The sequence below is a fragment of the Camelus ferus genome, chromosome 11 (genome assembly GCF_009834535.1).
Source record: "Camelus ferus isolate YT-003-E chromosome 11, BCGSAC_Cfer_1.0, whole genome shotgun sequence".
In the NCBI taxonomy this organism is placed as follows: domain Eukaryota; kingdom Metazoa; phylum Chordata; class Mammalia; order Artiodactyla; family Camelidae; genus Camelus; species Camelus ferus.
Window position 1 is genome coordinate 17,968,520 of NC_045706.1, and position 16,644 is coordinate 17,985,163.

The 16,644-nt window shown below is 32.8% G+C and overlaps 1 protein-coding gene across 1 annotated transcript in view; it reads right to left on the reverse strand.

Annotated features, from left to right (window-relative positions):
* Positions 1–329: 329 nt before the first annotated feature.
* The window catches only part of SMC3 (structural maintenance of chromosomes 3), a 30,799-nt gene continuing 14,484 nt past the window's right edge, over positions 330–16,644 (reverse strand). Inside the window, exons 13-29 of the mRNA XM_032490954.1 lie at positions 15,986–16,199; positions 13,498–13,601; positions 13,223–13,322; positions 12,702–12,862; positions 12,211–12,352; positions 10,404–10,554; positions 8,577–8,729; positions 6,714–6,865; positions 5,896–6,054; positions 5,212–5,319; positions 4,604–4,712; positions 3,867–4,114; positions 3,571–3,783; positions 3,042–3,233; positions 2,706–2,883; positions 1,947–2,053; positions 330–1,317 (exon numbers count right to left, since the gene is read on the reverse strand). Of these exons, the coding sequence (XP_032346845.1) occupies positions 1,246–1,317; positions 1,947–2,053; positions 2,706–2,883; positions 3,042–3,233; positions 3,571–3,783; positions 3,867–4,114; positions 4,604–4,712; positions 5,212–5,319; positions 5,896–6,054; positions 6,714–6,865; positions 8,577–8,729; positions 10,404–10,554; positions 12,211–12,352; positions 12,702–12,862; positions 13,223–13,322; positions 13,498–13,601; positions 15,986–16,199 (2,563 nt within the window). The 3' untranslated portion in view covers positions 330–1,245. The remainder of the gene's footprint in view (positions 1,318–1,946; positions 2,054–2,705; positions 2,884–3,041; positions 3,234–3,570; positions 3,784–3,866; positions 4,115–4,603; positions 4,713–5,211; positions 5,320–5,895; positions 6,055–6,713; positions 6,866–8,576; positions 8,730–10,403; positions 10,555–12,210; positions 12,353–12,701; positions 12,863–13,222; positions 13,323–13,497; positions 13,602–15,985; positions 16,200–16,644) is intronic.

Below are 16,644 nucleotides of genomic sequence, written 5' to 3' on the forward strand. Positions count from 1 at the left end.
GGAGTATTTTTCAGCAATAAAAAGGAACCAAGTGCTGGTATGTGCCACAACATAAATGAACCTTGAAAATATGCTAAGTAAAGGAAGTCACTCACAAAAGATCCCATATTTTAAGATTCCATTTATATGCAATGTCCAGAATAGGCAAATCCATAGTATGAGACATAAAGTAGATCTGTGGTTGCCAGGGAAATGATGAGGGGAGAGGGAGATGTAGAGACTGCTAATGGGTACTGTTACTTTGGGGGTTAACTGAAATGTTCTAAAATTAGATTGTAGAGATGGCTGCACAATTTTGTGAAAATAATATAAAGTATTCAATTACACAATTTTAATGGGTGAACTTTATGGTGTGTGAATCATCTCAATAAAGCAATTTAAAAAGCACAATAAAAAAACAACAAAGCTCTCAACTGGGGAAAAGACCAATGTTTCAATAACAAGGTTTTCCAAACTACTTATGCAGAAAAACAAAGAAATTTTATGGCTCAGTTTTAAAGACACTCTTTCCAACGTCTATTAAACAAATTGCCATCTTAAATTAAAAATAATTTTTAAAGGACAGTTACACTGAGTTAAAGTAGGGGTTCTAATCCTCACTGAGGGTCAGAATCACCTTGGGGAATTTTGAAATTAACAGTGACCCATCCCTTAAAAGATTTTGATTCAAGTGATGTAGGGAAATACTCCAGCAATGTTAACGTTTTAAAAGCTTCTCCATGGATTTACACATGTAGCCAGGATTGGGAATTACTGATGTAATTCAACAGAATAGTAAACTATATTTTAAAAATCTTCTGGGTGAAGGTATTTTAGGTAAACACCCAAAATAAAAAGTAAGTATTTAAGAAAAATTTGTTTCTAATCATACAGCTATAAATAAAAAGCCACATAAAACACAAAATTAGCCATAAAACCAATTATTTAATTCAAGCTATAAAAAAGAGGCAATATAACTGATAAAATAATTAGGAAAGAATTTTTAGCATGTTTTAAAAGATTTAAAATAGGAGGACACTTTACAAAAAGTTGTGTGGGAAATAAAATTCTTGAACTGTAAGTAGAAATGTAACATTACAGAGTATCTTATAAAATACAATGACAGAAATATAAAAGGAAACTATGTATGCTCTAAGACTGAAAACTACTAATAATGACCAATATTTAGGTTTAAATTTACAGTTCCTGGGTATGAGAATCATATTACTATACACATCTTCCAAACCAGTGGGCAATATTTTCCAATTAACCATGAGTGGTATCATCTTCTACAAAGTCTTTGGCCATCTCTGCTGTGATCACATCAATATGACTAACCTGAAGAATAAATGTTAAAAACAAAGCCTGTTAAATTATAAAGAAATACATCAGTGTCCCCCCTGAACAGGGTCATATTTTTAAAACACAACCCATCACCTATAAATTTTATGTATCAAGTCAAATGATTCTAAAACACTGACTGATAAAAACCTTTATGATGCTATTTGTTCAATGCATGAGTTTAAAAAATATTCTGCATTTTGATACTCTGAAGATACAGATAACGTCTAAATACTTGAACTACATTTTTGTTTGGTTTTTATTACTCTGCTATTTCAAAGAATCTAAGGCTGAAAACAGCAGAAAGAACTGTGTGGTCTAGCCAAATATAAATGAATATATGTAACTGTTAACAACTGTGCATTAATAAGCACTAAATAGAGTAGACAAGAAGACAGTATCTCTTAATGCCAATGAAAATAAAATCAATGCAATGAATGCCACACAAAAAATTTGCTAACCTTCATAGGCATTTGAAGTTCCTTTCTTTACAAAGACATCATCATCAGATAAACAACTTTCTAAATTTTCTTTCATTATTTAAGTAACATAAAACAAGAATTCAACAAATACAATGTATTAAATAAATACTACATGAACTTAAACTTCATGTAAAAAGAAATTACCTTATTTCTGAATTTTACGCCATAGAATTTGTCAGCCGACTCAAGCAGTTCAGGCCTAAAAGTAGTTGTAATAAACTGAGCATGTACAGCAAGTTCCATAATCATATCTGTAAGAAGAAATAGTAATTTAATAAAACCTTGTTCTTAGTAGGACTGAAAATTTAAAAAGCAACTGTCTCTACTCTCACCTAAAATTTAAAACTGCCTGTAACTCTTTAATTTTTCATGCATGTATCTGTAAAAATTATCAACTTGATTTCTTAAATTAGGGATAAATCTTCAACATCAGTATCTTAAAGTTACAGAATAGAAAGAAGCAGCACCGTCTAATACAGCATTGGAAATAATGTCAGAGCAAAGTAAATTTTCTCACACAAAAAAACTGAAAAACTTTTTCCCTGCTACCCACTCTCCCAAGGTCTTTTGAACTTACTAAAGATAAGGTATAGATTATTAACGGAATCAACACTGTTTATGATGAGCCATTCAAGTATTGAGAAAAACAAGTTTTAAAAGGAGAAACTTTTGTATAAAACTGTAACTGGAGTAGGATTTTCAATTATTATATCCATTTATCACAGAACTAAACTTTGTGGTCTAATACTAAAGTTTAAAAAACCTGTTAAAAGAGAAATTATTTACTGAATGCATAACCTGTCTAGTCCCTCCAGACAACCTTAGGCAACAAGTAATACACTATAAAAGAGGTAAGCTATCATTTTTAGCAAGTTACTGTTAACCATGAAACCACAACTGTACCTGACACAGCCTTTCTGTGCTGAGCATCCAGAGCCTGGTCAATCTCATCAAATAAGTAAAAAGGAGCTGGGTCACATTTCTGAATGGCGAAAATCAGAGCAAGAGCTACCAAAGATTTCTGTCCACCTGAAAGCTGCTGCATTTCTCTCATTTCACCTTGTTTTCCTGTAAATGACACCTAAGAAAACATCTGATGGGTTAATATCTTAACGGGGTAAAAATTGCCATCATCTCTTAACATTAAATTGCATACAATGTACCAATTTATACTAGCAAAATGTTCTACAAATTCTACTATAATATTCCGAGGAAAATTGAAATGTAAAGGTATATTACCCTAATTCCAACTCCAGTGAACTGGTCAACTGATGGGACACTGCTTTGTGACCCAGAGCCCCTCTCACTTTCACCACTCCCTTCTCCTTCATCCTGAGACTGACTGCCCTCCACATCTCCTTTCTTCATCACCAGAGTAGCTTTGCCACCGGGTACCAACTTCTGGAATACTTCACTGAAGTTTTTGGATACCTTAAAATAAATAAGTCGGGTGTCAACTGGAATATGTATTTTGCTTAGTGGGATTATACATACGTATTACTGCTTAAAACAAGGACAAATATTTAAAAACAACGAAAAGTATTTTCATTATCCAATCTTAAGAACAAGAGTAACAGATTGGATCCTTTCAAGAGCTGTGTAAAACATTCTAGTTACTACATTAGCAATCTATATACTGGATTTATTTGCATATATTAGATCCAACTATCAGTGGGAAAAAAGCTTTAAAATCTTTACAGATTGAATAAACTGAATAGTATCTGAAGATGTTACCTTGTGTGTGTATTAACTACAAATAGAAACATACCTGTTTGAAAGTTAGCTGAATAGCTTCATATTTTCGAAGTTCAAGGACATTCATCAGTTCCATGATTGATTTGTACCCCCTATCCAACTCTTCCTGTCGCTTTATTAACTTTTCTTTCTGCTCAGAGAAATTTACAAACTGATCTAAAGCTTTTTTATTAACATGACTGTACTTCTTCAGTTCTGTGTTGCACTGTTCAAGTTTTCGAAACAACTGTAAAGAGAAAAAAGTACAAGTAAGTTTGCATATAGAGAAATCTGCAAGGAGATTTCAAATTTAATACCAACAAGATCTACCTGTTTGAGGCTCAGTGTCTGGTATTTTTCAAATGCTTCCTGGGGAAGTGACCCAAGTTCTCGAATTTTCTTCATACACTCTTCTTTCTTCTTTAGTAACATGCCTTGTCGATTTGTCATCTTTTCTAGTTCTTTAGTATCATGATTTATAGCATCCATGTGTTCTTTTTCCATATTTTTCCAGCGTTCCATACTCTTCTGCAACTCCTTAATTCCAGCTTCTGTTTTATCAATGGAATTGTCCAAATCTAAAATGGAAGGGAAAGCCAAATTAGGCCATATAACCTATTTTAAAGCCAGAGTGTTACTTGACCAAAGATATTATGGTCAAATCTATCAAAGCAGGTTTAAATTTTATTGTGAAAATTTATGAAAGAAATCAGGACAAAATTAGGAGTGTACACAAGTTACTCAAGTATATATAGTTTTTATTGTTTAATGTTTATGTTTATAAAAAACTAAAATACTTTTCTTCTCAGCAACTAAGTGATAAGAAACTTGATTCAGCTATTTCATACTTTCGTCAATGAAACTAATAATTTATAGTCTCTCATAAAATTGTCACATACATTTCAACAAAACAAAGGTTACTACTTATAACCAACCCCTTCAACTGTTTCCTATAAATTGTTTATGATGATGGAAAACTATATAAAACTAGTGGTACCTTTTTTTGCCTATATTGATATTTCATTTTGTAGTAAACAATTTCATAAAATGAATAAGCTAAATTTTACCTTCTGATCGTGCCATGGTATCTTTCACTCTTTTATTGATGGCTTCAAGTTCTGAAGTTGTAGCAGTGAGAACAGTACCCCCTTCAGTCTCTCTCAGTTCATTGAGTTCCTATAACATAAAAAGAACTAAGAGTGTTAAACCACGAAATATGAATTTTGTTAGTTTCAAAGTGTTAAAACTGCTACAAGTTTATGTAACTGCTGATATGTTTGAATAAACGCTTAATAAAACCAAAAACATACTTCAAATAATTGTTAAGTACTTAATGTATCCATTAAAGGAAAAAAGTAATGATACAATTATCAGAAAATCTCTCAGCATCTGATTACTACTGAGAAACTATTCCTGATATTTACCAAGTACCTAGATTGTGACATATAATCATACAAAATAGGTACTACTGCTATGCTTATTTTGCATAGGATGAAACTGAAGCTTAGAAATATCAAATGACTTACCCAATACTGTACACTAGGTGGCAGTGCTAAAACTCCAAGCCAGGGCAAGTAGTCAGACTGCTAGTCTCTGTCCCCCAAGTCAATCAGAGCCTCTTATATAAGCTCTTTCAAAAGGTTATGGTCATGAAGGAACCCTCAAAAAGACATACCTGTTCTACTTGGTCCAAGCGCTTTCTCAAATTCTCATTGAGGTAAGTCTCTACTCGAGTAATAATACCTTCTAATTTAATTCTTTCATTCAGCAGCTGTCTGTTTTCCTACAAGAAAAAAACCAGTTATTTGTCTACACAGATATGCACATTTCACACTCAGGAATGCTGTTAATCCGCTGTTTCCTCCATTACTTGTGTTCAAATGAGCTTAGATGGAGTTTTATACCTTTCCAAAAAGCCCTGTATTTTATTTTCTCTCTTATCTATTCAGAATGCTGGTTTTTGTGCCTGTTTCTTTTTATAAGGCATGGTACCAAAAATATCTTTTCCTGATTTTCGTTTCTTTACACTTAGTGTTGGTTGTTTATCTCTCTTATTTAAAACTGAAATGTTACTAAAATGTTTAATCAAAACAGTATTATTAAATATGTAAAGGTGGTCAGATCAATAAATATAGCAAAGCTAACAATCTCAATTTTTATGATAAATGTACATTAAATAAGATGAAATAAAGATTTCTTATATAACCCTAAAGCCTCATTTACTTTTGACTATCAGAAGCCTAAATCTATTTTCTCAATATTCTCTTTCATGAAATTCCTTCTATTTCACATTCCAAGACAGACACTTTTCACACCAGCCAACTATCAACAAAAACTTTTTTTTGTTAACTGTACTTGCCTGCTGAAGTTGACGAATTTCATCATTCAGTGCATCAACTCTCTTCTGATCTTCCAGACTAAGTTGAGAAAGCAAATCAGTTCCCAGTTCTGCTTTCAATGATTCTCTGGTGGACTCCATAGCATGTAAACTTGCCTCCAAACTTTGTAAGCTACGTTGCTATATGACAGATTATCCATTTATTAATAAAGGTATTAGTGTATTAGCTATAATAGTGAAAAATTGGATATAGTCTATATATAACATTAAAGTGAGCTAAATAATCAATTAACTCAATTAATTATCAAGTATCCATTAAATTTGATAATCAGAACTATGTAGCAACCAGAAAAAGATTTATGACACAATACCATTCAAGATGTGTGAACACATATTTCATGGTCAGAATGTACAAAAATCTTTATGCATATTCATAAGAACAAAAAGAAGTTGCTAGAATGTTAGGATGATACAATTGTGGGTGATACGTATTTCTTAAACTTTGCTGTTTCAGCACTTTTGATGTGCTAAATTAAGTTTTTGTCAAAACTGCTTCATGTTTATGAGAAGAATATGTTTGACTACTATCAGACAGTACTATTGTATCACAGCTTAAAATGCCTATTTGTTTAATGAAGTTGGAAAGTTTGAATGTCGCCTACCAAAGGAGACTTGGGGTATGCATTGGGTAAAAGTATGGGAAAGATACATGTAGATATCCAAAACTATGGGCCAAAATGAAAATGGAACATAATATATATGTCAAATAACCTATATAACATGGTCCACCCAAATCTCTATAATTAAAACAAATCTATTAAAAAAGCATATTTACTAACCTTTGGCATAAAAGTTTTCTCTGACTGCTGCCTCTTCTCTTTTAGCATCTTCATTTCTGATAATATGCTATCTCGAGATGCTTTAAATTTCCTTTGCTGGGTCTCAATCTGTTGCATTTGGTTCATTAGCTGATCAATTTCATTATTAATCCATATACAAGGCTAAGGAAAATTCTCTTCAGTGCCTATTAACACAACATTGTGTATCCCCTTCCTTTTCTTCACTCCTAAATAAAAGCTACTTCGACATATTTGTGGACCATAACCATGTTGAATTAAATACTACACTAAATGTGTTCAGTCATAAAAGAAGCTTGAAACATCTCACCCCACTACTTCTCTCTCAAAATAACATACAATTTTACTAATTGCTACACAAAAAATAATAAAATCCTGGTAAGCCCTAAAGGAAGCTAAATAAAACATATATATGTATATTTTAATATCTTTTCACTCAACTAATATTTACTGTGTAACCTACTATGCTTATAAGGGAGTTATATATGAAGAGGAAGCCTTGAATAACTCCTCCTAGCTAGATTATCAAATACAGGAAGGCAGGGTGCATGCTGTCAATATCCTCCTTTTTCTTTGTACTCTCCCCTACTTTCTTCATGCTCACATCTTGACAAATTTGGGCAGTTCTCAAAGTATGCTATACAGACCACTGCAAAGTCAAAACTGAAATGTTTTATCTTTTTCTCTGTGTTCTTGCTTGTAAGTGATGACACAAAAGCTATAAACTCCTATTTTGAAAAAATGCTTGTTTCAATAAAGAGTATCCTAATGAAACAGTAAAAATAATTACTTTTGCTGCTCAAGTACCTGTATTTTTAATATTGTGTGACATAATACAAAGAACACATAAAGCACTTTTGCCTTTTACCACAGCTATTTTAAGAAAATGTGAATCTAAAAAAAAAGAAAAAAAGAGGACACTAATGAACTCAGCTACAAAACAGAAACAGACTCACAGACATAGTAAACAATCCTATGGTTACTGGGGGAAAGGGGGTGGGAAGGGATAAATTTGGGAGTATGAGATTTGCAAATATTAGCCACTATATATAAAAACAGATTAAAAAAATTTCTGTGTAGCACAGGGAACTACATTCAATATCTTGTAATAACCTTTAATGAATAATATGAAAACAAATATATGTATGCATATGCATGAATGGGACATTGTGCTGTACACTAAAAACTGACACATTTTAACTGACTATACTTCAGTAAAAAAAAAAAAAAAAAAGAAAGAAAAAAGAAAATGCACATGCACAACTGTTTCAGTTGTGAGCCAAACTAGCCACTCTTCACGGAACACTTTTATTTGAAAGAACTAAGAGAACTATTGTTACTAAGGCTTGGATTTTGATGGTCATTTCTTCTACTAATACTAAATCTAAACTAAACGACCTCAAGATAGTAAAATCTAAAGGACATTTTTCAATCCTTATATATTTAACTTTATGCAGTACGTGCCATTCCTGATACTCCCCCCATCCTTCTTCCACTGAAACACTATCTTGGTTTTCTTTCTATAATTATTTGACCAATCCTCCTCAGTTACCCCTATAACTTTAAATTTTAGTGTTCCCCAGGTTCGTATCTCTCAGTAGACTCACACTGCTATCAACTATTTAACAGATTGGCAAAGGATGTTCAAATAGTTTTCAGTTCTCTACCTGTCTTAAGAAGTTAACAGACATACAACACAAGCTCCTGTGCTTAAATAAAAGTCAAAGTCAAACACATGGGATATTCTTCCCCATTGTATGTGAAAAAACACATCTTAACATGCAAGATTCTATATCCCAACCAAAACACAGTTCTTTCTCCACAACAGCAAAGACAAAAAGATATTTTCAATGTTTCTGCGCAGGTTTTCATTGAGCTTTGCTTCAAGCTCACCAAGTTCTTCTTCTGCTTTTCTAACATCTTTCTGTAATTCAAGTCTAGACTTTCTTGTGTCATAATAACCTCCAGTTAAAGCACCACGATGACTAACTTGGTCACCTATAAACAAAACATAAGGTAGTAATTCTGTATAACAATTCCTTTATTTTATTCACTGATAAACTGACTAATAATCAAGCAACTAAAGGCTTTACCTATTTAATGAGAATTAAAAAGTTAAGAGTTTAAGCTAGTCTGGAAAAAATTTTGCTTTCCAGTATTAAAATTTGTATTTAAAAGAATGTACCTTCTAGGTGAGCCTGAACATCTGCCAGAAAGGAAAGAAGTGCTGAAGACTAATAGGAACATGTCAACAGGATATGGGCCCTGGCTTGGAATTCCCACTGGCCATTATTTGGGAACATTTGAAAATCAGAAATAATAATGACAATGTGGTAACACATGTAATGAGAAAAAAACCCATGAATCACAAATAGTAAGTTTTAAAAAAGGAGAGGACTCATCTTTACAAAATAACGATAGCTAATAACTATAGAAGCAATCACAGAATTTAAGAATCACAGTTTTGAAACTCCCAATGTATAAGCAAAGGACGTTAAAACAGTTTTTAACTTTCTCCCTGTCTTCAGAAGTTAAACTGACATACAACATAAGCTCCTGGGCTTAAATAAAAGTCAAAGGTCACCAAAGGATGTTAAACACTTGGTAAAAAAAAGTTTGGGAGAGATTCTTATATTTATGTACTCTTAAAAGATATCACTTATTAATTACAAAGGGGAAAGGGCATCTTTACAACCAAGACGAGCTAGTGGTCCAACTTGGCACCAGTTAACAGTGGGACACATTGTGTGATACAGTAAGTACACATCACTCATGCCAAGAATGCTTAACCTAAACCTAATGAAGAGGAAGCAGTGAGACAAATCCAAAAAACATGACTTTCTTCGAGAAAGTCAACTAGGGGTAGGAGGGAACAGGAGGAACTTTCTATACTGAAACTGAAGGAATCTAAAGAGAAGGCATTGCATACATCCTTGACTGGATCCTGGATAGAAAAATATTTGGGGATAATTAAGAATGTTTATAGATACTCTTTAGATGATATTATTCGGTTAATATTAAACTTTTTAGGTATAACAATGATGCTGCGGTTATAAAGGAGAATGCCCTTATTATCAGGAGATAATGCTTAACTTGTAGAGATGAAGTTGCATGATTTTTACAACTTATTCTCAGATGGTAAAACAACAAAAAACTGTAAACATACGGAGGTAAAGCTTCTTTCATCAACAAATTATAAAGAGAAGGAAAAAAACGAAAAATGAGGGCAGGTGAACCTGTAATACGTGAGATTCTTAACCTGGATTCCAGATAAATTCAGGAGATCCATGGCAAAATCTTATTTCTGAATACCTTAAAGAATAAATTACTAAGTCATATTTTAAAAAATACTGTGATAACCATGCCAACATAACTGGTTTCTTTTGAGATTTAAAGTATTTTCATTTTATCCATTTAAAAACATTTTGAGAAAAGATCCATAGGCTTCACCAAAGAACCAAAGAAGTCCATGGTGCAAAAAAGAAACCCTACCATAGAGCAAATAATTATATTTGAGATATCAACTAAGTAGAAAGTGTGGACCCTGTTTAGATTCTGACTTCAATAAACCAACTATTTTAAAAATGAAAGATAACTGGACATGAATTTTCAAATATTCTTAAAATTAAAATGGAATTTATTTATTCAAAGCTAAGAATTACTATTACAAACCTTCCAGAGTAATGCAGTCCATAGTGAAAGCACGGGCCAGCTGGGTTGAAACTTCCATACTACGACAAATAAGTGTTTTTCCAAACACATGTTTGAAAGCTTTGTCAAACCTGGGATTGTACCTCAATTTACTTATCATAGGAATAGCATCCTAAAAATGAATATCTTGTTAGCAAGCAAAGAGATCACAACACAATTATTTATAATGTCTTAGCAGAATTATGGATTACATCTTCATGAAATATAAACACAAATGACTTTGTATTTCAAAACTATTAGTTTTTATACTGAAAACGTTACAAAACGCATTGTACTTCAATATCCTGGAAATTGTGTTCACATAAACTATCCAGAGTTTCAATGCTAGAGCACAGTGATAAAGACCTTAGTGGCTCTGGAGCCAGACTGCTCAAGTTCAAATCCCAGCTCCACCACTCACCTGATGTGTGCTCTAGACAAAGGTGCGTAACTCCTCTGAGTAACAGTTACTTCCTCTACAAAACTGTAGTAACAACAATACCTTCCTGACAAAGCTGTTAAAACTAGGCGAGTTATATATGTGAAACACTTACGATAGCATCTGTCACACAGAACTGCTAACTGTAAACTAATAGTAATCCTCAAAATATTTTCATTTTAGTTTTATCTATCCATCCATCTACCTACCTACCTAAGTACAGATGCATATATCTAAGTTTGATATTCAGAAAAACATTTTTTCAGATAAATTTTTTTCCCTTTTTTCTCTTAAACTGTCAGAACAGAATGTTAAAATTAGGAAATACATCCTACATACAGAAAAATGCAATATGTTAAGCTTAAATTAATAATTACAAAGCGAACACCAACATAACCACTGGACAAGACAAGAAACAAACTACTACTGACACCCAGAAGTCAAGATTGTACCCCTTTCCTAATTGTAGTGGTTACCTCTAATGGTTACCTGCTGGGGGTAAACCACTGTTGTAACTTTTGTGGTAATCACTCCTTTGCACTTCTTTCTAGCTGTCCTCTAAATTTAGTTTTGCTTAGGTAATGTAAAGGGAACCACACTACATGCATTTTTGTGTTTTGCTTCATTCAAACATCACATTTATTTCTCAATTTCTCCTCCAAACTTCAAAGGTAATTTGTATATATTTAAAAGAAGAAAAAGCTAGACCATTTGAAAAGCTTATAAGGTTCTCACTGTTCCTCTTAAATTGTAGATCATTCTCATGGGGTTTCAGCTTTAACCTTAAAAAACAGTGAAATAGTTGCTACTACCATCAACATTCTGAAGCCAAACATCTCAAAGCAATACATGTTTTTTTTTTCAAGAATGATGTCTAGGGAATATTTCTAACCTATTTAAAAGTATACCAGTTAATAACAAAAGCCACATACTGCTTTCAGAGCCCATTGCCTTGCTAGATATTTTTAATCTAATTTATAAGCCACTTAAAAAAGCATTTTCAGAAAACTTTAAAATATTTACTTTAAATGATAGTTCCTCAGGGAATTGTTCTCCAACCATTAAATCTTTAGTTTGTCTCCCTGGAATACACTCTCAAAGTATTCCATACGTATGTATTTTAACACTTTGCACATTTTGCAATGATTTGTTTTATGTCTTGGCTGTGACCTCTGTCTCCCTTCCCATCCTCACTCACCCAGCACTGACTATGCTCTATGGTACAAAAGGCATATTTATCTCAAAGATTGTATGATTCCCAATGTACAGTGCCTGTGCACTAGCACATGCTAATCACAAAAAAAAGGTAACCTATGAAAGAAAGACAGACCTTAACACACATCAACTCACATTGGTTTCAGGGTAGGCAGTGTCCCTTACATCTAACTTGTTAAGAGGCAGAAAAGTAACCTCTCCGGGAAGGTTCATTTTATTAAACTCCATCAAAATCTTCGTGCTGACTTCATCTGAATCAACAATGTGATAAAATAACCTACAGGGAAACAGAACAAGACCATCTAAAGTGCTATAAACATTTAAGCAAACAATTCACTTTTATTCTATGCAACCCAATTTGTATGGGGGAGGGCTACTTAGAAAATTCTAAGGGAGGGAGGCAAAGTACAAAAAGGAGAAAGTTCTGCCTTCTACAATTAAAAACAAACACTTAGCATTTATATCTTTAATTAGAAAATTAAGTAACTGAGGATATGGGATAATAACGAGAGACATATTGTATTAGAACCATAAAAAAAATTGTTCCTTGGGTTATTTATTCCTTCTTTCCCTTAAAAACTCAAAATATCAAGCAAAAAGAACAAACAAAAAAAACAAACCCTCACCTGTTCCCAGCAGTGACTTCCACACATGTGTAGAAAGCAGGCTCACATTCAAAGTTATTCATCACAATACCATGATAGCCATTTTGAACATGCTGGTTTATTCCTTTTCGACGAAAGTGGTCTAGCACTTTGTTTATGCTGTCTATTCCATTTAAAATGGCCTGTTCAGAAGTGAAAATTATTAAAATACTGCCAATGGCGCTCCTGCTGGTAAGAAATGAGCCCATTACTTTATATCAGCGATTAAACATCCTCTCCAACAACAGGTCACTCCCTTTCAAATACGTCACTAACATGCAACACCTTACATTATGGGTTCTGTTCTATGACATCAGCATTAAAAATGGACTCTCCATCTAAAAATCAAAAGTGCTATCTCTAATAGCATGGGTGCTTAAATGATAACCACTGTTTCATATTTATAAGACAAGTAATTTGACTGCACTCTTGAAAACTAATAAATTCTTGTGCAATAATAATCGACTCAATGCAAACTGAGGTAATGAAAAGAACCTGCCCACCTTTCCTGTTGCCGCTCTAAGAAGCTGCTGTTTCTTTTCAAGATCTTCTCTCTTAGCAGCAAGTGCTTGCTGTTCTGCATTCTCCTCTCTCCACAAGTAGCTAATCAATAAAAATTACTCTTTAATTTGAAAAACATTAAGATAATACACTAACAGTACACAATTTTGACTACTGAAATTAAACTTCAACAGCTAATTTATAACTTAAAGACCATCTAACAGCCAGTAACTACCATTATTCAAAAATATTAAGGCACATTTTAGCCTATACTAACTTTCTCTCACTCTGTAATTCATCTTTCTTATTTTTTACTTCGTAGTATTTTCTGTCCAGTTCTTCTACTCGAGCTTTGACTTCATTAAGATCCTGATCCAGTTTCTATGGAAACAAAAAATAATTCAAATTCAAATTTAAAATCCAATTTCATGTAAACTAACCCACAAACTAACCCACAATGACAGAAAGCAGACCAGATGTTGCCAAGGGATGGGGGAGGAGGAGAGGGAAGGAGAAGAGGGAGGGAGAAATTACTAAGGTGGGTATGGGAAACATTTTGGGGTGATGAACAGGCTTATCTTAATTGTGGTAATGGTTTAACAGGTATATACATATGTCAAAATAATTTGTTCACTAATGGTCTAAAACTTACTTCTATAATACATACTTTAGAATTTCAGAAGAAAAAAATACATTAGTAAGTTCTCAAAACACTGCAGTGCATACTTTTCATACTGCCCTCTCCCCAGAAGGTAAGTACAGAACACAGAAGATTTAGGAATATACTGAGAAGCAAAAGGTTGTTTTGCACAATATAATTAGCACTGTAAAATCATTTCTATCCAGTTTTTAAAGGACAGAGTTCATCTTAACAAGTGGTCATTTTTATACCCTTAAGTGTGACTGAAATATTAGAAAAATAACTTCAACTTGAGAAACAACAAACAAAACCTCTCACTGGAAAATCTTGGCCAGTCACCAAGCTCTTTCAAAAAGGGCATCTGTTGAAATCGGTATTTCCATGAATTCAAGACAAAATGCTTTTTATTTAATTCAAGACAGGACTATAGCTATCTCAGAGAAAACTACACTAACAAATTCCCAAATAACTGACTACTTGGTTCAACTTCTTGTTTCCCATTTCCTCCATAAAATATCCTGACCAAAGCCCAAAGCACATTGGACTCTCAAGGCCAATATGCTGTCTGTTACTCCTGGTAACTTTTCCTACCAGTTGAGTTGCTTATGGTTACAGTCAGTTCTGTTTTCTCCCCACTATGTTTTTCTTTTGGAGAAACTGTGATTACATTAAATATTAGATAAACTGATGATATGAGTACAAGGAAAAGAGTTGTTTCTTTAAAAAAACTGACTTAGTTTTGGATACATTCTAGGTAAGTCACTAAAAATTGGATTAAATGGGCAAATCAACTCTAAAAGATTAGGGGAAATAATATGTAATAAATAATACATAAGTGCATATATTAATAAAAAATATTTTATAATAGTAATTCAAAATGTCAAATCACAAAGTCAAGTAAACACTGAAAAGCTGGTCTAGATTAAAGGAGATAACAGACACATGACAACTAAATGCAATACATGATCTTAGACTGAATCCTGAATTCTGTTCTCATCCAACTTTAAGAACTGTATTTACAAGTGTGGCTCATAAGAAGAAAGTCCCCTGGGAACTCCGATCACTACTCATATTCAAAACACTTTACATCAAAAGATTGGTACACAATCTGGTGGAGAATGCTAATAAACGAGGCTATGCATGTGTAGGGTCTTGGGGTATATGGGAGATCTTTTAATCTTCCTCTCAATTTTGCTGTGAACCCAAAGCTGCTCTAAAAAAAGAGTCTAAAATATAAAGGTCTGGTATATAAGCATACATTTATCTATTTAAAATTAAATACTTAAGATATATATATGTATGTTTATATACATATAAATAATACATATAAATATTAAATGTAAAACATATACAAGTATACATGCTTAAGATTTTATGCTTTTAGTGTTTTTTTTGGATAAACCAACGATACCAACTGGTGCAGCTTTCATTGGGTAAGAAGGTTCCCTCTGGGCAGGTATATATATATATATATTCTCCTTACCCTATACCTGCCCTACTCACTCCCTTCTCAACACTTCCATCATCCTGTAATCACCTATATATTCCCACACACATCACTTAAGAAACCATTTTCTCCCTTTTTCATTTTAAATAATGTAAAAATCTCTTACCCTGTAAGTGATGATTTTATCTTCTACTTCATTTTTTAAGAAAATGCTAACTAAACGTGCACGGTAAATGTTTTATTTAGAAAATGTTAAAAATCACCTATGCTTTAATTAAAAAATGCAGTAATAAAAATTCTGCAGTAAATTATTAAATTGACAGGAAATTACATTAGAATATAAAAATGGAAAAATTTTAAGTTACCAAAAAGTCATGTTTTAGACTTGCATCACATTAAAGTTAAGGATAGAGTTCAGATACATACTACTAATTCAAAAAAATGTATTTTAAAATATATTCAATCTACATGGATACTCAACAACACAGAAAAAAGTCTCCTTTAAAAAAGAGAACTACCATATGTATAATATTAGATTGCCCTGGTCTTTTCCAATCAAGTATCTGTCTTGAATATTTTAAGAGTAGCATGTAAACTATTTAAAAATAAAACTTAAAGAAACTGCACATGTTCACACTTTTCTGAAGGATTTCACAAAGCAGCTATAAAAGTTCTTACATTATACTGCTCCAGATTTTTCTCTTTATTTGCCTCAGTGTCCTCCAAATCCTTATGTATAGCAGCAATCTGTCTCTTCTTGTCATTAATAGCCTGATCTAAAGATTTGAGTTCCTTTTTAATCCACTTATCCCTTTCTTCTTTTGATGTAAACTGGCTTCCTCGACCCTGTTTTGCATAAAGGTCTGTTCTTTCCTGGGTAGCTTGGGCCAATCTACACAAGATAGAAGAGAAGGGATTGAAAGGGAGAATAGGAAACAATCAAGTTTAATTGTAACCAATACATCAAGAGTACATAGAGACAAGAGCCATTTTTAAAATTCAAAAAAAGGGAATTAAGTATCAAAAGTAACTATTATCTAATAGAGCTCCTAGGACTAGTTCTATATAACATTAATTTAACTTCAAAATCAGTTAAAGTCAGGTAAAACAGCACATCCCCTAAGGATTTAAGGTCATTCCAGGTTGGGTTATTCAGTAAATCTAGACAGTTCTGCTACCCCATCTCAGGAATTTTAAAAAATTCTCCAACTATATTTAACCATATAAATATTTTCAACTCCTCACAGTAAGACACTATAAAAATTAAAAGGCAAGACAAAGACAGAGAAAACACTTAAAACATACAGAACAAATATTAATGCCCAGGTAACATAAAA